This window comes from Myiozetetes cayanensis, unplaced genomic scaffold (assembly GCF_022539395.1).
Source record: "Myiozetetes cayanensis isolate MyiCay16 unplaced genomic scaffold, myiCay2020 scf258, whole genome shotgun sequence".
NCBI lineage: Eukaryota > Metazoa > Chordata > Aves > Passeriformes > Tyrannidae > Myiozetetes > Myiozetetes cayanensis.
In genome coordinates this window covers 40,013-61,487 of record NW_026087475.1, presented here as the reverse complement: position 1 = coordinate 61,487, position 21,475 = coordinate 40,013, and the positions used below count along the sequence as shown (strand labels likewise).

Here is a 21,475-nt window from a genome sequence, read left to right as displayed (position 1 = left end):
CTCCTAACACAGCCCAGTTCATGCCAGCGGTGGGATTTTGGTGTCCCGATCCCCGGGGGGGTTTCAGGGGGTCCCCGGGATGTCCCGATCCCCGGGGGGGGTTCCAGAGGGGTCCCCGGGATGTCCCGGAGGTCTCGGGGGGGGGTCCCGTTCCCGGGAGGGTCCCGGGGAGCCCCCGGGGCGGAGGCGCGGAAGGATCCGGTGGTGCTGCGGCCCGTCACGTGAGTGACGTCACCAGCGCGCGGGGAGGGGGCGCGTCACGTGCCGGGCGGGGCCGCGGGGTAAACAGAGCAGGCCACGTGACCCGCGGCCAAAGGGGCGGGGCCAGCGCTGGGAGCGGAGCGGACCATTCCGGGGGGCGGGGGGGGGCGGGGGCCCAGATGGTGCCTCCCAGTCCATCCCAGTCCCTTCCCAGTTTACTCCAGTCCCTTCCAAAAGCCTCACAGACCTTTCCCAGACCATCCCAAAGCCTCACAGAACTTTCCCAGTCCATCCCAGTTCCGACTCCCGCCCCACCTTTATCCCACTGCCCAAACGACCCCAAAACACCCCAATTTTGGGCAATTCAAAGCGTTTATTTCCTCCCTGTCCAAAACGCGGGGGGCGAGGGGAGGGGTCCCCCCAGATTTCGGCCCCTCCTGAGCCCCCCACCTCAAGTATCTGGGGTCTCCCCCAGGAATTTGGGGAGCCCACCCAAATCTGGGGTCCCCTCCCGTGAACTGGGACCCGCCCCAATTTGGGATCCCCCCTGAATATTGGGGTCCCCCCCGGGATTCAGGAACCCACCCCAAGGAATTTGGGGTCCACCCCTTCGGGTCCCTCCAGATTTTGGGGTCCCCCCCTGGCATTTGGGGTCCCCTCTGGAATTTGGGCCCCCCCACCAGGTTTAGGATCCCCATCAGATTTTGGGGTCCATCCAACATTTGGGGTCCCCCCTCAGTATTTGGGATCCCCCCTCAGTATTTGGGTTCCCCCCTCACCATTTGGGGTCCCCTCTCAACATTTGGGGTCCCCCCTCACCATTTGGGGTACCCCCCAGATTTTGGGGTCCCCCCCCGATTTTGGGGTCCCCCCTCACCCTGCCCGCCCCAGGGCCCCCAGGGGCACCAGGAAGAGGTTGAGGGGGCACAGCCCCACCCCCGCCCACGGGGCTTTTGGGGGGTCCTGGGGGGTCCCCCCCGGGTTTTGGGGGGTCGTCAGGGCCCCGAAGACCCCCCGGAAGTGGCTCTGGAGGCCCCGGAGCTGCTCCAGTGCTCCCAGTTCGGCCGGGAGGGCTCCCAGTAAGGACACGAGCACGGCGGCCTCTGGGGGGGACGGGGGGAGACCCCCGGACACGGGGTCAGGACCCCAAAACAGGGAGGGAACCCCAAAACGGCCCCAAACCCCCATAAAACAGCCCCAAATCCCCCCAGAACGGCCCCAAGACCCCCCAGAATGGGGCCAGGACCCTCAAAGTAACCCCCCACTCCCCTCCCAAATTTGGCCCCCCCAGTTTTTGCCCCCAATTCGGGGCTCACCTGGGGGGCTCAGGGGGGGTCCCTCCGCCCCCGCCAGCCGGGCCAGGAACTCGTAGACCCTCCGGAAATCGACGCTGAAAGGCTCCGGATTTGGGGGTCCCGGAGCTCGGGGGGCCCCAAAGCCGGGGGAGGTCCGGGGGTCCCCAAATTGCGGGGGGAGTCCGAGGGGGTCCCCAGAGGCAGGGGAGGGGCGGGGAGTGCTGCAGGGTCAGGGGCTCCGTGGCTGCCACCGTCAGGACCTGGGGGGCATCGGGGGGTCATGGGGGGGGTTTGGGGTGACCCCACCCCCCAAAATAGGGGCGCAGGGAGGGGGAGACCCCCACAATGGGGGCAGGACCCCCCAGAATGGCCCCCAAACCCCCAGAAACAGCTCCAAGATCCCCAAAATGGCCCCAAGAGCCCCAGAATGGGGTCAGGACCACCCTGGGCCCCCCAGCACCCCTGACCTGAGAGAAGGCGGCTCCAGTGGCTCCCTCGAGACCCCCCCCGAGGGTCTGTGCCAGCTCCTGCCACACCTGGGGGGAGAGACCCCAAAAATCAGCCCCCAAATCCCCCTGGGACCCCCCAAATCCATCTGAGACCCCCCCAAATCAGCCCAGGGGACCCCAAAATCCATCTGAGACCCCCCCAAATCAGCCCAGGGGACCCCAAAATCCATCTGAGACCCCCCCAAATCAGCCCCAAAAGACCCCTGAGACCCCCCCAACCCCAAAGGATCCCCCAAATCCCTCCCAGGGACCCCCAAAGCCCGCCCAAAACCCTCCAGAGACCCCCAGACCTGGATGGGGGCGCGGAGCCGGCGCTGGAGCCTCAGGCAGGTCCCAAATTTGGCCGTCAGGGCCTCCCGAGCCGCCCGGCCCCGGAGCCGCACCAGGAACGCCCGGATCTGGGAGGGGGTGGAGGAATTTGGGGGTCAGGGAGGGGGCTGGGGGGTGGAGACCCCCAGGGAGGTGGGACCACCCCCAAATCCTGGGCAGCCTCCGAAAAATTGCCTCTGAAAACTGGGGATCCCCCTAACACCCCCCCCAGGAACCTCCCCCCTCCCTAAAAGTGCCCCCCAAAATCGGGGATCCCCCCCCCAAAAGCCCCCTCAGGGACCCCCAAAAATGTGGGAGGCTTTGGGGAGGGTCCCTGAAGGGGGAGTTTGGGGCATTTTGGGGGGTCCCTAAGGAGGGTTATGGGGGTCCGTAAGGGGAGGATTTGGAGGGTTCTTCAGGGGACAATCTGTGGGGTCCCTGAGGGGGGATTTGAGGGGTCTCGGGGGTCCCTGAAGGGACAGTTCTGGGGGTCCGTGGGGGAGGATTCTGGGGGCTCCTCGATCCCCGAAGGGGCTGATTTTGGGAGGGGTCCCTGAGGGGGGGTTCCCGGGGCAGTTTGGGGGTCCCCAAAGGGTCGGGTTGGGGGTTCCCTGAGTGATGTCTGGGGGTCCCTAAGGGGGCAGTTTTTGGGGGGTCTCTCCCCCTTCCCGCCGCGCCCACCTCGGCCTCGCTCCTGCGGGGCAGCCGCTCCCGGAGCGCCCTCAGCGGCAGCGCCTCGAGGGGCCCGAGCGGCGCCTCCCGCGCCCGCAGCGCCGCCAGCAGCGCCCGCTTCTCCCGCTGCCCCCACGGCCTCCCGGGGCCCCGCCCGGGGCCCTGCGGGGCCTCCGCGAACCGCGACGGGACGAGGCGGGGCCGCCCCGGCGGCTTCATGGCCGGGGCTCCAACATGGCGGCGGCTCCTCCCTCAGCGAGCCAACATGGCGGCGCCCTCTGGGCGCGGGAAAGTGAGAGCCACAAACTCCACGGCGCCCCCTGGCGGAGTGGAGGACCAAGGGGGGCCCCAGGGGGAATTTGGGGTTTTTGGGGGGCAGTTTGGGGGATTTGGGGCAGTTTGGGGGATCCGAGGGCGATTTGGGCTGAAAGGGGTTTGATTGGGAGGGATTGGAGGCATTCTGGGGACTGAGAGTTGGGGGTCCTGGGGGGGATTTGGGGGTCCAAGGGGGGATTTGGGGCAGTTTAGAGGGAGAGTTTGGGGGTCCTGGGGAGGGATTTGGGGGTCCAAGGGGGTCGTTTAGGGGGGATTTTGAAACCTTTAATGAGGGGAAATTCCGTTTATTGAGGTAAAAAAAAAAAAAAATCCAAAAAGGGAGTTTTGGGGTATTTGGGGGTCCTGGGGAGGGGTCACAGGGGGTCTCGGGGTCTTCTCGTCGTCGGGGGCAGTCGATGAAATCGGCCAACATCGATGTCGTCTCGTCCGGCTCCTGGGGAGGGTCCCAAACTGAGCCCCCTCGCTCAGAGACCCCAAATCCACCCCCCAAAATTGACACTCCCCCAAAGCCCCCAAAGCCCCCAAATCCACCCAAAATCCCCCAAAGTGCCCCAGCCCCCCAAACCCCCAGCGCCCCTCACCTCGTCCTTGGCCGGGGTCCCGGGGGCTCCTCCTGGAGCCAGGGGGCAGGGGTGGGGAGGGCTGCAGCCCCCGGGGGTCTCGGGGCTTTGCGGGGGAGGGGCAGGGGGCTCGGGTGGGGAGGGCGGCCTCTAGGGCGGGGAGGGGCAGCCCCGTCGCGGGGGCTCGGGGGTCTCCAGGACCGGGGGGGCTCGGGGGGGCGGCTCCGGGGGTCCCAGGGGGTGGGAACCTCAGGGGGCTCAGGGGGTTTGGCTCCTTCCTCCTCCTCCTCCTCCTCCTCGGGGAGGGGGCGGGGAGCGGCGGGGGGAGGGGCGGGGTCCTTCCTCCACCTCCATCAGCAGCACCCCCGTGTCCGCCCCTCCCAGCGCCGGGGGCTCGGGACCCCGGGCCTTCCTCGACCCCCGCCCTCCCTTCCTCATCCTCCTCCTCCTCCTCTTCTTCCTCCTCCTCGGAGATCCCTTCCTCGAACTCTTCCTCCTCCTCCTCCTCGAACTCTTCCTCCTCCTCCTCCCCCTCCAGCTCTTCCTCCTCCTCCTCCTCAAACTCTTCCTCCTCCTCCTCCTCGAAGAACTCCTCTTCTTCCTCCTCCTCCTCCTCCTCCTCCTCGTCCCCGAACTCCTCCTCGTCCTCCTCCTCCTCCTCCTCCTCCTCGCTGGAGTTGATGTTGATGACGGCGGGGTCGGGCCCCTCCCCCCCGTCCCTCGGGGGGGGTCCCATCTGGGCCCCCATCATCTGGGGGGGAGGGCGCGAGGGGCCGGAGGCGGCCCGGGCTCCTCGGGGTCTCCGTGGGGAGGGCGGAGCACAGGGGGGCTGCGGGGGGCGTGGGGGCGGCGGGGGGGCGGGGAGAGGGCGGCAGGGGGCAGGGCGGGGGCTGCTGCTGGGGGTGGGCTGGGGGCTGGGGGCGCGGGGGCTCGGGCCCCGCGGGTTTTTGGGCACGATGACCACGGAGTCGTCCGAGTCGCTCTCCAGGGAGATCTCCACGTCCGACGGCTCCTCCCGCTCGTAGTGCACGAACACGGGGCGGCGGGGCAGGACCCCGCGCCCCCGCCTCCTCCCCGAGCCCGCCCGGGGGCGGGCGGCCTCCGCGTCCCGAAGCCCCCAGGGGGTTGGCCGGGGAGGGGGCCCAGGGAGGGCAGCAGCAGGGGGGCGCGGGGGGCTTTGGGGGGCCGGGGGAGGGCGGAAAGGGGCGCGGGGGGTCGGGGGCGCCCGGGGGTCGGGGGGTGCAGGGGGCACCCAGGGCCGGGCCAGGGCGTTGCAGACCACCAGGGCCTCGCTGCAGATGGAGGAGACCTGCGGGGAGGGGGCAAAAATGGGGTTAGGGGGCTGGGGGTCCCTGTGACAGGTCCTGGGGGGGCGTTAGGAGGGGTTGGGGTCCCTGTGACAGGTCCTGGGGGGCAAAAATGGAGTTAGGGGGCTGGGAAGGGTCCTGTGACAGGTCCTGGGGGGATTAGGGGGCTGGGGGTCCCTGTGACAGGTCCTGGGGGGGCTGGGGAGGGTCCCTGTGACAGGTCCTGGGGGCAAAAATGGGGTTAGGGGGCTGGGGAGGGGTCCCTGTGACAGGTCCTGGGGGGCAAAAGCGGGGTTAGGGGGCTGGGGGGTCCCTGTGACAGGTCCTGGGGGGGTTAGGGGGTCCTGGAGTGGATTTTGGGTTAATTTGGGGTGTTTTGGGGTCTCACCTGCACATCAGGGTCCCTCTGTCCCTGGATGAAGGCTCTCAGGGCGCAGTGCAGGGGGGGCAGCCCCAGGGGGTCCCAGGGGGTTTTGGGTTAATTTGGGTTAATTTGGGGTGTTTTTGGGGTCTCACCTGCACGTCAGGGTCCCTCTGTCCCTGGATGAAGGCTCTCAGGGCGCAGTGCAGGGGGGGCAGCCCCGGGGGGTCTCAGGGGGTTTTGGGTTATTTTGGGTTATTTGGGGTTAATTTGGGATGTTTTTGGGGTCTCACCTGCACGTCAGGGTCCCTCTGTCCCTGGATGAAGGCTCTCAGGGCGCAGTGCAGGGGGGGAGCAGCCCGGGGGGATCCCAGGGGTTTTTGGGTTAATTTGGGTTATTTTGGGGTCTCACCTGCACGTCAGGGTCCCTCTGTCCCTGGATGAAGGCTCTCAGGGCGCAGTGCAGGGGGCAGCCCTGGGGTGGGGGTCCCAGGGGGTTTTGGGTTAATTTGGGTTAATTTGGGGTGTTTTTGGGGTCTCACCTGCACGTCAGGGTCCCTCTGTCCCTGGATGAAGGCTCTCAGGGCGCAGTGCAGGGGGGCAGTCCCAGGGGGTCTCAGGAGGGTTTATGGGGGTCCCAGGATGGTTTTTGGGGTATTTTGGGTTAATTTTGGGTTATTTTGGGGTCTCACCTGTACATCAGGGTCCCTCTGTCCCTGGATGAAGGCTCTCAGGGCGCAGTGCAGGGGAGGCAGCCCCGGGGGGTCCCAGCACGAGGGCGAGCAGCAGCTGGTACAGCCCCCGGCACTGGGGGTGGGCGTAGGGGAGCCCGGGGGCGCGGGGGCCCCGGGGAGAGGCCCGGGGGCTTCGCTCTGAGGCAGCCGAAGGGCCAGGGGGACCACCAGCTCCTGCAGCCGCTGGGGGAAAAGGGGGGGTTAGAGACCACCCCAAAATCATCCTGACCCCCCCAAATAACCCTGATCCCCCAGGGGACCACCAGCTCCTGCAGCCGCTGGGGGGAGAGGGGGTTAGAGACCACCCCAAAATCATCCTGACCCCCAAATAACCCTGACCCCCAAATCATCCTGAGCCCCCCAAATAACCCTGACCCCCCCCAAATAACCCTGAACCTCCCCCAAATAACCCTGATCCCCCAGGGTGACCACCAGCTCCTGCAGCCGCTGGGGGCAAAGGGGAGTTGGAGACCACCCCCAAATCATCCTGACCCCCAAATCATCCTGGCCCCCAAATCACCTGACCCAACTGACCCCCCAATCATCCTGAGCCCCCAAATAACCTGACCCCCAAATCATCTGAGCCCCCAAATAACCTGAACCCCCAGGGACCACCAGCTCCTGCAGCCGCTGGGGGGCAAAAGGGGTTAGAGACCCCCAAATCATCCTGACCCCAAATCATCCTGACCCCCAAATAACCTGAACCCCCAAATCATCCTGAGTCCCCAAATCATCCTGCCCCCAAGCAACCCTGAACCCCCAACAGAAATCAGACCCCCCAAAATAACCTTGCCCCCTTCCCAGGACCCCCAAAATTCACCCTCCAACCCCTCAAGTTTGCCCCCAATCAATTTGCCCCCCGTGGAAGCCCCAAATTTACCCCCAAACCCCCAAAATTACCACCCCAGCCCCCAAATTTGCCCCAGCCCCCAATCCTCACCCGATGCGTCTCCTCCTTGATGAGCGGCCCCCCCGTGAGGATGATCCTGCGCAGGGCTGGGGGAGACAGCTAATTTGGGGGTCCCCTCCCTGACCCCCAGGGTCAATTTTGGGGGTCCCACCCTTTCCTGACCCCCAGGAGCAGTTTTGGGGTCCCACCCTTCCCTGACCCCCAGGGGCAATTTTGGGGTCCCACCCCACCCTGACACCCCAGGGTCAATTTTGGGGGTCCCACCCCACCCCTGACACCCCCAGGGTCAATTTTGGGGGTCCCCCCCTTCCCCTGATCCCCCCAGGGTCAATTTTGGGGGTCCCCCCCTTCCTGATCCCCCCAGGGTCAGTTTTGGGGGAGCCCAGGGGTGGACTTTGGGGTCCGGGAGGGGAATTTTGGGGGTCTCAGGGTGGGTTTTGGGGATCCCAGGGGGGGTTTGAGGGTCCCAGGGGTGTGTTGGGGGTTTCTGGGGGTCCCAGGGTGGATTTTGGGGTTCCCAGGGTGGATTTTGGGGTGATTTGGGGTAGTTTGGGGTCGGTACCTGCCAGGGCTGCCTTGCAGGAGTCACTGTTGGGGGGTCCTAGGGGGGGTTTGAGGGTCCCAGGGGTGTGTTGGGGGGTTCTGGGGTTCCCAGGATGGATTTTGGGGTTCCCAGGGTGGATTTTGGGGTGGTTTGGGGTCAGTACCTGCCAGGGCTGCCTTGCAGGTGTCGCTGTTGGGGGGTCCCAGGGGGGGTTTGAGGGTCCCAGGGGTGTGTTGGGGGTTTCTGGGGGTCCCAGGATGGATTTTGGGGTGGATTTTGGGGTGATTTGGGGTGGTTTGGGGTCGGTACCTGCCAGGGCTGCCTTGCAGGTGTCGCTGTTGGGGGGTCCCGGGGTGGATTTGGGGTTTCCCAGGGTGGATTTTGGGGTGATTTGGGGTTCCCAGGGTGGGTTTTGGGGTGATTTGGGGTGGGTACCTGCCAGGGCTGCCTTGCAGGTGTCGCTGCTGGGGGGTCCCGGGGTGCATTTGGGGTTTCCCAGGGGTGTGTTGGGGGTTTCTGGAGGTCCCAGGGTGGATTTTGGGGTTCCCAGGGTGGATTTGGGGTTTCCCAGGGTGGATTTTGGGGTTCCCAGGGTGGGTTTTGGGGTGATTTGGGGTGGTTTTGGGTCGGTACCTGCCAGGGCTGCCTTGCAGGTGTCGCTGTTGGGGGGTCCCGGGGTGGATTTGGGGTTTCCCAGGGTGGATTTTGGGGTGGTTTTGGGTCGGTACCTGCCAGGGCTGCCTTGCAGGGGTCGCTGTTGGGGGGTCCCAGGGGGGGTTTGAGGGTCCCAGGGGTGTGTTGGGGGTTTCTGGGGGTCCCAGGGTGGATTTTGGGGTGGATTTTGAGGTGATTTGGGGTGATTTGGGGTGGTTTGGGGTCAGTACCTGCCAGGGCTGCCTTGCAGGTGTCGCTGTTGGGGGTCCCGGGGTGGATTTGGGGTTTCCCAGGGGTGTGTTGGGGGTTTCTGAGGGTCCCAGGGTGGATTTTGGGGTGGATTTTGAGGTGATTTGGGGTGATTTGGAGTGATTTGGGGTGGTTTGGGGTCAGTACCTGCCAGGGCTGCCTTGCAGGTGTCGCTGTTGGCCGCAGGTTCCCCCTTCCTGTGCAGGGGGGGCCCGTCCGGCCCCTCCCCCAGTTTGGGGCGTTTGGGGGCGCTGGGTTTGGGGTCCCCCCGGAGCTGCCGACAAAGGGAGGGGTCAGGGGGGTCCAGAGGTGGGGTTGAGGGGTCCAGGGAGGGGGTTGGGGGTCCAGGAGTGGGGTTGGGGGTCCAAGGAGGGGGTCTGGGGGTTTAGGGGGTTGGGGATCCTGGAGGATATTTTGGGGTCCAACCTTGGTGACCTTGGCAGGAGGCTGGGGGGTTGGGGGTCCAGGATGGTTTTAGGGTGGGGGTTTGGGATCCAGGGAGATATTTTGGAGTCTGGGGGGTTTTGGTGGCCTCAGCACAGGGGGTTGAGGTGGGGTTGGGGGTCCAGGATGGTTTTTGCGGGGGCGGGGGGTGTTGGGATCCAGGAATATTTTGTGATCCAGGAAAATATTTTGGGGGTCCAGGGGGATATTTCTGGGGGTCCAGGGGATTTTTGGGGGTCCAGGGGATATTTTGTGATCAGGGGATATTTTGTGATCAGGGGATATTTCTAGGGGCCCAGGGGGATGTTTTGGGGGTCAGGGGATATTTCTGGGGGTCAGGGGATATTTTGTGATCCAGGGGGATATTTTGTGATCAGGGGATATTTCTGGGGTCCAGGGGATATTTTAAGGGTCCAGGGGTATATTTTGGGGGTCCAGGGGGATTTTTTGGGGGTCCAGGGGGATATTTTGGGGGTCTCACCTTGGTGGCCTCGGTTGGGGGGGCGATGTCCCCGAGCAGGTGGGCCAAGAGCAGCTCCCCGGGGGTCCCGGGGCCCTGCAGGACCCCCGAGGCTGCCCCGGCCACCTGAACCCACAGCTCCAGCACCCGGTACACACGGGCCCTCACCGCCCTGGGGGACCCCAAAATGGGCTCAGGGACCCCAAAACCCCAAAACCACCCCAAAACCGCAAACCACCCAAAACCCCTCACAGACCCCCAAACCCCCCCTGAACCCACAGCTCCAGCACCCGGTACACACGGGCCCTCACCGCCCTGGGGGACCCCAAAATGGGCTCAGGGACCCCAAAACCCCCAAAACCCAACCCCCAAAACCCCCCACAGACCCCCAAACCCCCTGAACCCACAGCTCCAGCACCCGGTACAAACGGGCCCTCACCGCCCTGGGGGACCCCAAAATCAGCTCAGGGACCCCAAAACCCCCAAAACCCTCCAAACCACCCCAAAACCCCCAAACCCCCTAAACCACCCCAAACACCCCAAAACCACCCCAAACACCCCAAAACCACCCCAACCCCCCCACAGACCCCAAACTCACCCAAGTCCTCCCCAACCCCTTCCAGGGAGCCTCCAAACCCTCCCAAATCCTCTCAGGGATCCCCAAATTCCCCCCAGGACCCCCAAAACCCTCCCAGGACTCCCCAAATCCTCCCCAACGCCCCTGCCCCCATTTTGGGGTCTCAGCCCCGTCCCCATTTTGGGGGTCTCAGCCCCCATCCCCATTTTGGGGGTCTCAGCCCCCGTCCCCATTTTGGGGGTCTCAGCTCCCATCCCCATTTTGGGGGTCTCAGCCCCCATCCCCATTTTGGGGGTCTCAGCCCCCATCCCCATATTTGGGTTCTCCCCCATCCCCATTTTGGGGTCTCAGCCCCCATCCCCATTTTGGGGTCTCCTCCCCATCCCCATTTTGGGGTCTCAGCCCCGTCCCCATTTTGGGGTCTCTGCCCCCTCCCCATATTTGGGTTCTCCCCATCCCCATTTTGGGGTCTCTCCCCCATCCCCATTTTGGGGTCTCAGCCCCGCACTCCGAAGGGTCTCTCCCCATCCCCATTTTGGGGTCTCAGCCCCCATCCCCATTTTGGGGTCTCTAGCCCTCCGTCCCGAGGAGGGTCTCTCCCCATCCCATTTTGGGGTCTCAGCCCCCATCCCCAATTTTGGGAGTCTCAGCCCCCATTGCCCCAAAGGGGTCTCATCCCCCCATCCCCAATTTTGGGGTCTCAGCCCTCCATCCCCAAATTTGGGGGTCTCTCCCCATCCCCATTTTGGGGTCTCAGTGCCCCTCCCCATTTTGGGGTCTCCCATCCCCATTTGGGGTCTGCTCCCCCATCCCCATTTTGGGGGTCTCATCCCTTCCATTTTGGGGGTCTCCAGACCCTCCCAATCTCCTATCCTTAGGGGTCTCCAGCCCCATCGCCAGGGACTCCCCCAATCCCTCTAGGGCTCCTCTAACCCCCTTCCCATTTTGGGGGCTCCTCAGCCCCATCCCCATTTTGGGGTCTCTCCCCCCATCCCCATTTTGGGGGTCTCAGCCCCCATCCCCATATTTGGGGTCTCACCCTCATCCCCATTTTGGGGGTCTCAGCCCCCATCCCCATTTTGGGGGTCTCTCCCCCCATCCCCATTTTGGGGGTCTCAGCCCCCGTCCCCACTTTGGGGGTCTCAGCCCCCGTACCCGAAGGGTCTCTCCTGGCCGGGCCCCCCCCCGTTCTGGGGGTCCCCCCGGCAGCTCCAGGCGCTCAGAACCTGCGGGAAGAGCCGGCCCAGCACGGACCCCCAACGGACCAGGCGGGCCCCACACCTGGGGGGGCACGGGGGGGGTCAGGGGGGCGCCCCCAAAATCCGGGGATACCCAAAAAACCCCAAAACCCCCCCAAAAAACCCCCCAAAAAACCCCCAAAAACCCACCCGGATCAACCAAAACAGCCCCAAATCTCAAGGAATCCCAGAGCCTCCCCAGTCCCCTCCCAGTGCCTCCCAGTGCCCCCCAATCTTCCTCCCAGTTTGTTCCAGTCCATCCCAGTTTGCCCCAATCCCTTCCCAGTCTCCTCTAATGTTCCTCCCAGTTCTACCAGATCCCCTCCCAAACCCATCCCAGTCTCTCCCAGTGCCCCCAAATCCCCTCCCAGTGCCTCCCAGTCCCTCCCAGTTCCTCCCAGTCCCTCTCAGTGCCTCCCAGTGTCTCCTAATGCCCCTCCCAGTGCTCCCAGTCCCTCCCAGTCCCCCAGTGCTCACGCCAGGATGAGCCCCCCCAGCAGGTCCAGCACGTCCAGGTGAACCGAGGGCAGGAGCAGCAACCGCAGGGACCCCTCCCCAAACCAGTTCTGGGGGCACACAGACCAGTTTGGGACTGGGAGGGACTGGGAGGGACTGGGGGCAGGAGCAGCAACCGCAGGGACCCCTCCCCAAACCAGTTCTGGGGGAACAGAGACCAGTTTGGGACTGGGAGGGACTGGGGGGGGGGTTTAGGGGCCCCAGAGGGGATTTTGGGGGTCCCAGGAGTGGTTTTGGGGGGTCTTGGGAGGTCCCGGGGTGGTTTGGGGGGTTTGAGGGGGTTTTGGGGGTCCCAAGGGACTCAGGAGAGGGTTGGGGGTGGTTTTGGGGTCCCAGGTGTGGTTTTGGGGTGTTTTTGGGGTGTTTTAGGGCTGGTTTTGGGGTGTTTTTGGAGGCACAGCCCCTCACTCACGATGTTCTTGGTGGTGACGTTTTGGGGGTGTTTTGGGGGTGTTTTTGGGGTGTTTTGGGGGGTGTTTTTGGGGGTGTTTTTGGGGTGTTTCAGGGCTGTTTTTGGGGGGCAGAGCCCCTCACTCACGATGTTCTTGGCGGTGACGTTTTGGGGGTGTTTTGGGGGTGTTTTTGGGGTGTTTTTGGGGTGTTTTTGGGGTGTTTCAGGGCTGTTTTTGGGGGGCAGAGCCCCTCACTCACGATGTTCTTGGCGGTGACGTTTTGGGGGTGTTTTTGGGGTGTTTTTGGGGTGTTTCAGGGCTGTTTTTGGGGTGACAACCCCTCACTCACGATGTTCTTGGCGGTGACGTTGAGGGCTCGACAAACGAGATCCAAAATGTCCTGAACTGGAACCGTCACGGGGGCCACGAAATCCTTGCTGGGAGGGGCACAGGGGGGTCAGGGGGCACTGGGGGCACTGGGGAGGGGCAGGGGGCACTGGGAGGGACTGGGGGTGGTTTGAGGCATCCCAGGAAATTTTGGGGGGGTTCCCAGGTGGGTTTTGGGGGTCCCAGGAAGGTTTTGGGGGGTCACAGGTGGGTTTTGGGGGTCCCAGGAAGGTTTTGGGGGTCCCAGGAGGGTTTTGGGGGGGTTCCCAGGTGGGTTTTGGGGTCCGGAGGGGTCAGGGGGTACCTGAGGAGGCTCCTGAGGACGCGGCAGAGCCCCGAAAATCGGGTGTGGAGGGTCAGGACCCCCAGGGTCCCCTGTCCTGGGGGCAGCAGCAGCTCCACCCCCGGACCCTCGTACGGGAGGGGATCTGGGGGAGACAGAGCCCAAAATTAACACCCTGGACATGCCCCAGAGACCCCAAATCCCCCCAGACAGCCCAAAATGAACCCCCTGAATGCCCCCTCAGAGAGCCCAAATCCCCCCAGAGACCCCAACATGAACCCCACAGACCTCCCCCAGAGAGCCCAAATGCCCCCCAGAACCCCCAGATCTCCCCTGAGACCTCAAATCCCCCCAGACACCCTAAATCCCCTGAGACCGCTCAAAGCCCCCCAAAAGACCCCTTTATTCCTCTCAGATCCCCCTCAAATCCCCTTTAAAGCCCCCAGGACCCCCAAACCCCTTTAAACCCCCTGAGCTCCCAGCCCCCCAGCCCCACCTGTCTCGCTGCCCTCGAAGAGGGTTCCGAGCAGGGCGTGCAGCGTGGCCAGCAGCCCCTGCAGCTCCTGCTGCCAGCACTCCGTGTGCCGCAGCCCCTGCGAGAACCCCGGGCCCAGCGACGGCAGCAGGGCATAGCACTCACAGGCCAGCTGGGGAACGGGGGCAGGACACCCAAAAATGGGTTTGGGACCCCCAAAAATGGGTTTGGGACCCCCAAAAATGGGTCCAGGACCCCTGAAAAACCCCCCAGAACCCACCCAGGAACCCCAAAAATGGGTCCAGGACACCCCAAACCCGACCCAGCGATGGCAGCAGGGCGTAGCACTCGCAGGCCAGCTGGGGAACGGGGGCAGGACACCCAAAAATGAGTGTGGGACCCCAAAAAATGGGTTTGGGACCCCAAAAAACCCCCCAGAACCCACCCAGGAACACCAAAAATGGGTCTGGAACCCCCCCAAAACCTACCCAGCAATGGTAGCAGGGCGTAGCACTCACAGGCCAGCTGGGGAACGGGGGCAGGACCCCCAAAAATGGGTTTGGGACCCCCAAAAATGGGTCTGGGATCCCAAAAATGGGTTTGGGACCCCAAAAAACCCCCCCAGAACCCACCCAGGAACACCAAAAATGGGTCCAGGACACCCCAAACCTGACCCAGTGACGGCAGCAGGGCATAGCACTCACAGGCCAGCTGGGAAACGGGGGCAGGACACCCAAAAATGGGTGTGGGACCCCAAAAATGGGTTTAGGACCCCAAAAATGGGTCTGGGACCCCAAAAAACCCCCCAGAACCCACCCAGGAACCCCAAAACCCGACCCGGCACCCCCCAGAAATGGATCTGGGACCGCCCCCAAAACCGAGCCAGGAAGCCCAAAAACCACCCCAGAGCTGCCCAAACCCTTCCAGGACCCCCCCAGATTTTTGGGGACCCCCCCAGATTTTTGGGGACCCCCCCAGAGGCTCCCAGGACCCCCCAAATTTGGGGTGTCCCCCAGCCCCACCTGCTGCAGCCGGGGGGACTCGGCGTCGATGCGGGACAGGAAATGAGCGGCCAGTTTGCCCTGGGGGGGCACAAAGGGGGGCACAAAGGGGCGGTCAGACCCCCAACATGCCCCCCGGGGGTGGGGGAGGGTGTTTTGGGGGGGGGTCTCACCCTCATGGAGCCGCAGGCGCCGGGGTAGAAGGTCATGCACGACCTGATGCCCTCCAGGGTGGACACCTCGCACTGGGGGGATTTTTGGGGGGTCTGGGGGGGCCTTGGACTCCCCCAGATACCCCCAAACCCCTCAAACCCTTCCAAGATGCCCCCAGACCCTTTTGAATCCTCTTTCAGCTCCCTTTACCCTCCTTTTAACCCCCCTCAGCTCCCTTTTAACCCCCCCAAAACCCTCCCAGAGCCCCCAAAACCGACCCCCTTTGACCCTCTGGGACCCCCTAAAATTCTTTTTAACCCCCCCAGACCCTTCACCCCCTTTTAAACCCCTTTACCCCCCCTTTTAAACCCCTTTACTCCTCCCTTTAAACCCCTTTACCTCCTTTTAAACCCCTTTATGCCCCTTTTTAAGCCCTTTTACTTCCCCTTTTAAACTCCCTTACTCACCTTTTTTATCCCTTTATCCCCATTTTAACCCCTCTCAAACCCTTTCAAACTCCCCAAATCCCCCAAACCCCCAGAACCTCCCCAAACCCACCCCCAAACCCCTGGAGCCCCCAAACCCCCTGGAGCCCCCAAAGCCCCCTGGAGCCCCCAAAGCCCCCTGTGCCCCCAAAGCCCCCTGGAGCCCCCACCTCGGGCCTGAGAGCCAGCAGGGAGGTGAGCAGCCCGGGGATGTGGTTGGTGCCCCAAACCCCTGAGCCCCCTGGAGCCCCCAAAGCCCCCTGGAGCCCCCAAAGCCCCCTGTGCCCCCAAAGCCCCCAAAACCCCCCACCTCTGGCCTGAGAGCCAGCAGGGAGGTGAGCAGCCCGGGGATGTGGTTGGTGCCCCAGAGCCCCCAAAGCCCCTGGAGCCCCCAAAGCCCCCTGGAGCCCCCAAAGCCCCCTGGAGCCCCCAAACCCCCTGTGCCCCCCACCTCAGGTCTGAGCGCCAGCAGAGGTGAGCAGCCCGGGATGTGGTTGGTGCCCCCAAAGCCCCCTGAAGCCTCCCAAATTCCCCTGGAGCCCCCAAAGCCCCCTGTGCCCCCACCTCTGGCCTGAGAGCCAGCAGGGAGGTGAGCAGCCCGGGATGTGGTTGGTGCCCCCAAACCCCCTGGAGCCCCCAAAGCCCCCTGAGCCCCTGGAGCCCCCAAACCCCCTGGAGCCCCCAAAGCCCCCTGTGCCCCCAAAGCCCCCACCTCGGGCCTGAGAGCCAGGAGGGAGGTGAGCAGCCCGGGGATGTGGTTGGTGCCCCAAACCCCCTGGAGCCCCCAAAGCCCCTGGAGCCCCCAAAGCCCCCTGGAGCCCCCTGAGCCCCCAAACCCCCTGGAGCCCCCAAAGCCCCCTGGAGCCCCCAAGCCCCTGGAGCCCCCCAAAGCCCCCAAAGCCCCCACCTCGGGTCTGAGAGCCAGCAGGGAGGTGAGCAGCCCGGGATGTGGTTGGTGCCCCAGAGCCCCTGAGCCCACCTGGAGCCCCCAAAGCCCCCAAAGCCCCCAAAGCCCCCAAAGCCCCACCTCAGGCCTGAGAGCCAGCAGGGAGGTGAGCAGCCCGGGGATGTGGTTGGTGCCGATGTCCCGGGCCAGCTCGGGCAGCTGCGCCGAGAAGAGCAGGAGCTCGTGGAGCACCGAGACCCCCAGGGACATCGTGGGGGGAGGGTCCTGAGACTGGGGGGGGGATAAAATCCATCAGCAATCCATAGAGACCCCCCATTCATGGAGACCCCCACTGAGACCCAAACCCCCAAAACGACCCCAACCCGCCCCCAAAAACCCCACCAAACACCCACAAAAAGAATCTCAGGTGCCCCCCAGGTGTGTGTGGGTGCCCCAAGGTGCGTCCCAGGTGTATCCAGGTGTGTCCCAGCTGTGCCCAGGTGTGTGTGGGTGCCCCCAGGTGAGTTCCAGCTGTGCCCAGGTGTGTGTGGGTGCCCCCCAGGTGTACCCAGGTGTGTGTAGGTGCCCCCCAGGTGTGCGTGGGTGCCCCCAGGTGTGCATGGGTGCCCCCCAGGTGTACCCAGGTGTGTCCCAGGTGTATCCAGGTGTGTCCCAGCTATGCCCAGGTGTGCGTGGGTGCCCCCCAGGTGCCCCCAGGTGTGTGTGGGTGCCCCCCAGGTGTATCCAGGTGTGCGTGGGTGCCCCCCAGGTGCCCCCCAGCTGTGTTCCAGGTGTATCCAGGTGTGTTCCAGCTGTACCCAGGTGTATGTGGGTGTACCCAGGTGTGTTCCAGCCGTGCCCAGGTGTGCGTGGGTGCCCCCCAGGTGTGTGTGGGTGCCCCCAGGTGTGTGTGGGTGCCCCAGGTGTGTTCCAGCCGTGCCCAGGTGTGCGTGGGTGCCCCCCAGGTGTATCCAGGTGTGTTCCAGCTGTGCCCAGGTGTGTGTTGGTGCCCCCCAGGTGTATCCAGGTGTGCGTGGGTGCCCCCCAGGTGTGCGTGGGTGCCCCCCAGGTGCCCTGACCTGGAGCAGGTGCTGCAGGAGGCGGAGCCAGCCCAGGCAGTGCTGCTGGAAGGCGTCGCTGGGGCTCTCGCTGACGAGCAGGGACAGCAGGCACAGCCCCTCGAACCTGCGGGGTGTCAATCACAGCGGGACACGCCCCCTCATTAACATCCCCAGCCCCTCCCACTGTGCCTGATTGGCCACCCGGCTCAACTGGCCCCGCCCACATCTCCTTATAAGGACATGGAATGCCCCACCTAAATGCTGATTGGTCAGCATTGGCCCCGCCCACACAAAGTCAGGTATCCAATGGGGAGTGAGAGTAGGGGCGTAGCAGAGAGGCAGCACCTGATTGGTTGGTCCACAAGCCCCGCCCCTCCACAAAAAAACCAAGCAGCCAATGAGGAGCAGGTTGTGGCTGGCGGGTTGAGAGGCCCCGCCCACTCACGACAAAATAACCAATGGCAGAATCTGATTGGCTGCTTGCCTTGTGAGCCCCACCCACCAAAATAAACCATTCATGAGTAAACTCTTCTGATTGGCTACTCAGCAAGCTCCACCTACTCCTAATGTAACAACCAATCAGAGCAAAGACTGTGCAAAAAAGCCACTCCCCCTTTTCCTGATTGGCTGCTTTCCCAACAAGCCCCGCCCCCAAAATGCACAACCCTGCCCCGATTGGCCGCCGGGGCCGTCACTCACCGGGTCTTCATGGAGCTCAGGCGGGCGTTGGTGACGCCCAGGAGACCCCCCAGGGCGGCCTGGGGGGAAAAGGGGGGGTCAGGGGGGGTCCTGGGGGGTCTTGGGAGGGGTCACTGAGGGTTTGGGGGTCATTGGGGGGGTCACTGAGGGTTTGGGGGTCATTGGGGATCACTCTGGGGTTCCTGGGGTGTCACTGAGGGAAGCTGGGGGATTGGGGTCAGGGGGCTGCCAGGGGGTCATTGGGGGTCCTGGGAGGGGCACTGAGGGTTTGGGGGTCATTGGGGAGTCACTCAGGGGTCCTGGGATGTCACTGAGGGTCTGGGGGGTGATGGGGGAGTCATTTGGGGTCCTGGGGGTTCAGCAGGGGTCCCACTCCACGGGGAGGGGGGGAGAGGATCTTGTTCCTTGTGGAGGAGGAGGGTCCCAATCTTGGGTGAGGAGAGATGGGGTCCTGAGGGGTCCTGGGGGTCCTGGGGTGTCCTGGGGGTCCGGGGGTCAGGGGTCCTGGGGTCCGGGGGTCCCAATCCCTGGGGGTTCAAGCTGAGGGGTGGGGGTCCCGTTCCTCGGTGGGGGGTCCCGATCCGCGAGGCCCGGGGGGTGGGGCCCATTCTGAGGGGTTCCCTCACACGGGGGGTCCCTCCCCAGGTGGGGGGGGGGTCCCACGCCGGGGGTCCCTCCCCCCCCCATCCCCCTCACCTGAGTCCCGCCGCTGTCGCGGAGGCCCCTGACGAGCCCCGGGATCGCCCCTCGCTGCGGGGGCAGCGCCGACAGCGCCGAGAGCGCCTCGAGCAGCGGCGGGGCCGGAGGGGCCCGCGGGGCCGCCACGGCCGCCATCGCGCCCGCCCGTGACGTCACGGCACCGCCCCGCGACGTCACAGAAGCGCCGCCGAATCCAGGCCGTTACCGTGGAGACCGTGAGGCTCGGGGAGATGACGTCAGAGCGCGGGAAAGCGAGCGAGGCGGGAACGGCGGGCCAATGGGGAGGGCGCGGCCCGGGACGGGGCGTGGCCCGCGGGAGGACCCCCCCACATACACCCCCAACCATCGAGACGCGCCCAGAGCGTCCCCCCCGCGCGGCCCGGAAGTTCCGCTCCGGGAGGCGGAAGCGGAGGCGGCCCCGGAGCATGGCGGGGTTCGGGGTGGCGAACGAGCGGCTGCGGGCGCTGGAGGAGCTCGAGAGGGAGATCGGGGCCTCCCTGCAGAGCGCGGGTGCGCGCGGGGCCGGGCGGGCAGCGAGGGCTCAGCGCGGGAGAGCGCGCGGGGTGGGCGGGAGTTTGTCTTGAGGGAGGTGGAGTCTGCAGGGTGGGCGGGGTTAAAATGGGTGTGGCTGTTGGAGGGGCGGGGCCTGCTCAGTGGGCGGGACCAAAGGGGTCCCGAGTGGGGTTTTAGGGTCCCTGATCCTGGAATTGCCCCAGGAGAAGACCCCGGAGCGGCACCTGGAGCCTCTGGGGTGGTTTGGGGGTCTCAGGTGTGTCCCAGGTGTGCCCAGGTATGTCCCAGGTGGTCCTAGGTGTGACAGATGTGTGCCAGATGTGTGACAGATGTGCCAGGTGTGTGCCAGGTGTGCCAGCTGGTCCCAGGTGTGACAGGTGAATCACAGGTGTGTTACAGGCTCGGTGATCCTGGAGCTGTCCAAGGAGAAGCCCCCAGAGCAGCACCTGGACCCTCTGGGGTGGTTTGGGGGTCTCAGGTGTGTCCCAGGTGTGTGCCAGGTGTACCCAGGTGAGTCACAGGTGTGCCCAGGTGTGTCCCAGGTGAGTCACAGGTGTGTCTGCAGGCTCGGTGATCCTGGAGCTGTCCAAGGAGAAGCCCCTGGAGCGGCACCTGGACCCTCTGGGGTGGTTTGGGGGTCTCAGGTGTGTCCCAGGTGGTCCCAGGTGGTCCCAGGTGTGCCAGGTGTGTGACAGGTGGTCCCATGTGCCCAGGTGAATCACAGGTGTGTCTGCAGGCTCGGTGATCCTGGAGCTGTCCAAGGAGAAGCCCACGGAGCGGCACCTGGACCGCCAGGCCGCCCAGTTCGGCGCCGCCGTGGCCAAGGTGGAGGCCGAGCTGTCGGCGCAGATCCGGTACCTCACCCAGGTGAGACCCCCGGGGGGGTTTGGGGAGCTCTGGGGGGGGTTGGAGGGTCCTGGGGGGTTTTTTGGGGGGGTTTTGGGATGTCTCAGCTGGCCAGCTGGGCCATGCCGCCAGGTGGGTTTCAGGGGGTGCTGGGTGGGTTTTTTGGGTTGTTTCGGTGGGTGTTTTGGGGGTGTTTTGGTGGGTGTTTTTGGGGTGTTTTGGGGGTGTTTTGGTGGGTGTTTTGGGGTGTTTTGGTGGGTGTTTTTGGGGTGTTTTGGGGTTTTTTTGGTGGGTGTTTTGGGGTGTTTTGGGGGGTGTTTTGGGGTTGTTTCGGTGGGTGTTTTTGGGGTGTTTTGGTGGGTGTTTTTGGGTGTTTTGGTGGGTGTTTTTGGGGTGTTTTGGTGGGTGTTTTTGGGTTTTTTTGGGGGTGTTTTGGGGGTGTTTTGGGGTTTTTTTGGGGGTGTTTTGGGGGTGTTTTGGTGGGTGTTTTTGGGTTGTTTCGGTGGATGTTTTTGGGGTTTTTTGGGGTGTTTTGGTGGGTGTTTTTGGGGGGTTTTGGGGTTTTTTTGGGGGTGTTTTGGGGTGTCTGACCTGTCTGGCTGTGCCGTGCCCCCAGGTGGCCACGGGGCAGCCCCACGAGGGCTCGAGCTACGCGGCCAGGAAGAGCTGCCAGCTGGCCCTGAACCGCCTGGACTACGCCCGGCGGCGCCTGGCAGAGCTGGCCCGCGCCTGCGAGCAGATGCTGGAGCAGTGACAGCTGGGACAGCTGGGGACAGGATGGGGACAGCCTGGACACTCTGGAGACAGCCTGGGACAACGCTGGACAACGAGGGACAGCCTGGGGACAGCCTGGGATAACGAGGGACAACGAGGGGACGTTGTGGGGACCTCCCCAGGGCACCCCCAGAACACCCCCGGCCATCAGAGACTGTGAAAGGGGACTTTGATGGGGTGTGACACTCTGGGGACACCTTGGGGACACCTTGGGGACACTCTGGGACAACGTGGGACGCAGTGGGACAGCGTGGGACAACGAGGGGACATCGTGGGGACACAGCCAGGACGCCCCTGAGGACACCAGGGAAGGGACACCGAAGCCTTCACTGGGGTGTGACAGCCTTGGGGACACCCTGGGGACACCCCAGGGCACCCCAGGGACACCTCTGAGCCTTGGGGACACCCTGGGGACACCCCCAGTGTCACCCCCCCTTTGGGGACACCCCCAGTGTCACCCCCAGCTGCCTTGTCCTGCCTCGGGGACACCCTGGGGACACCCCCAGGGACACCTTGGGCCCCCCCCCAAACCTGGGGACACCAAAATAAAGGGACACCGCGGTGGCCTTGAGACATCAGGGGGAGTCTGAGTTTTGGGGGGCCTGGGGGGAGGGTTTGGGGGGAATTTGGAGGGGTCCGAGGGGAGGCTGGAAGTTCTGGGAGTAATTTGAGGGTCTCAGACCCCCCAAACCCCTCCTGGGACCCCCCCAAATTTCCTCTTTCTCCCCTCCTCGTGTTTCAGTTTTGGTTTCAGTGGGGAACAGCTCTCATGACGTCACAACAGTAGTGACGTCATCGGGAGTGACTCAGTGCCCAATCGCAACCGAGGGTGGGGTCTTGTCCCGTGCCCCGCCCACCCCACGGGGTTCCGCCAATCAGCGGTGGGGGGCGTGGCCCGGGCTGTTCCCGCCGTGACGTCACCGTGACTTGGTTTTGAATTGGGGG

General features: G+C 64.6%; 3 protein-coding genes across 3 annotated transcripts; 1 reads left to right on the top strand and 2 right to left on the bottom strand.

Moving 5' to 3' along the window:
• Window positions 1-560: 560 nt before the first annotated feature.
• SNAPC2 (small nuclear RNA activating complex polypeptide 2) lies at window positions 561-3,221 on the bottom strand. Its single transcript, XM_050320861.1, is given in 6 exon segments — window positions 561-1,304; window positions 1,518-1,714; window positions 1,716-1,756; window positions 1,964-2,032; window positions 2,296-2,403; window positions 2,996-3,221. Coding segments are annotated over 6 exon segments (855 nt in total). The 5' UTR covers window positions 3,206-3,221; the 3' UTR covers window positions 561-1,074.
• An 811-nt stretch (window positions 3,222-4,032) lies between these two features.
• On the bottom strand, window positions 4,033-18,549 carry PELP1 (proline, glutamate and leucine rich protein 1). Its single transcript, XM_050320859.1, has 20 exons — window positions 18,395-18,549; window positions 17,699-17,757; window positions 17,018-17,123; window positions 16,080-16,229; window positions 14,588-14,659; window positions 14,436-14,495; window positions 13,435-13,585; window positions 12,960-13,083; window positions 12,618-12,705; window positions 11,838-11,926; window positions 11,278-11,403; window positions 9,567-9,717; window positions 8,789-8,915; window positions 8,456-8,466; window positions 8,174-8,351; window positions 7,225-7,280; window positions 6,243-6,467; window positions 5,844-5,909; window positions 4,555-5,191; window positions 4,033-4,091 (listed from the first exon to the last, which is right to left on the bottom strand). The coding sequence occupies exons 1-20, from the start codon at window positions 18,530-18,532 to the stop codon at window positions 4,033-4,035; spliced, it is 2,673 nt and encodes an 890-aa protein (XP_050176816.1). The 5' UTR covers window positions 18,533-18,549.
• A 210-nt stretch (window positions 18,550-18,759) lies between these two features.
• Window positions 18,760-21,108, top strand: MED11 (mediator complex subunit 11). Its single transcript, XM_050320862.1, has 3 exons — window positions 18,760-18,907; window positions 19,647-19,777; window positions 20,373-21,108. Exons 1-3 carry the CDS (start codon window positions 18,823-18,825, stop codon window positions 20,508-20,510), a joined length of 354 nt encoding a protein of 117 aa, XP_050176819.1. The 5' UTR covers window positions 18,760-18,822; the 3' UTR covers window positions 20,511-21,108.
• Window positions 21,109-21,475: the final 367 nt, after the last annotated feature.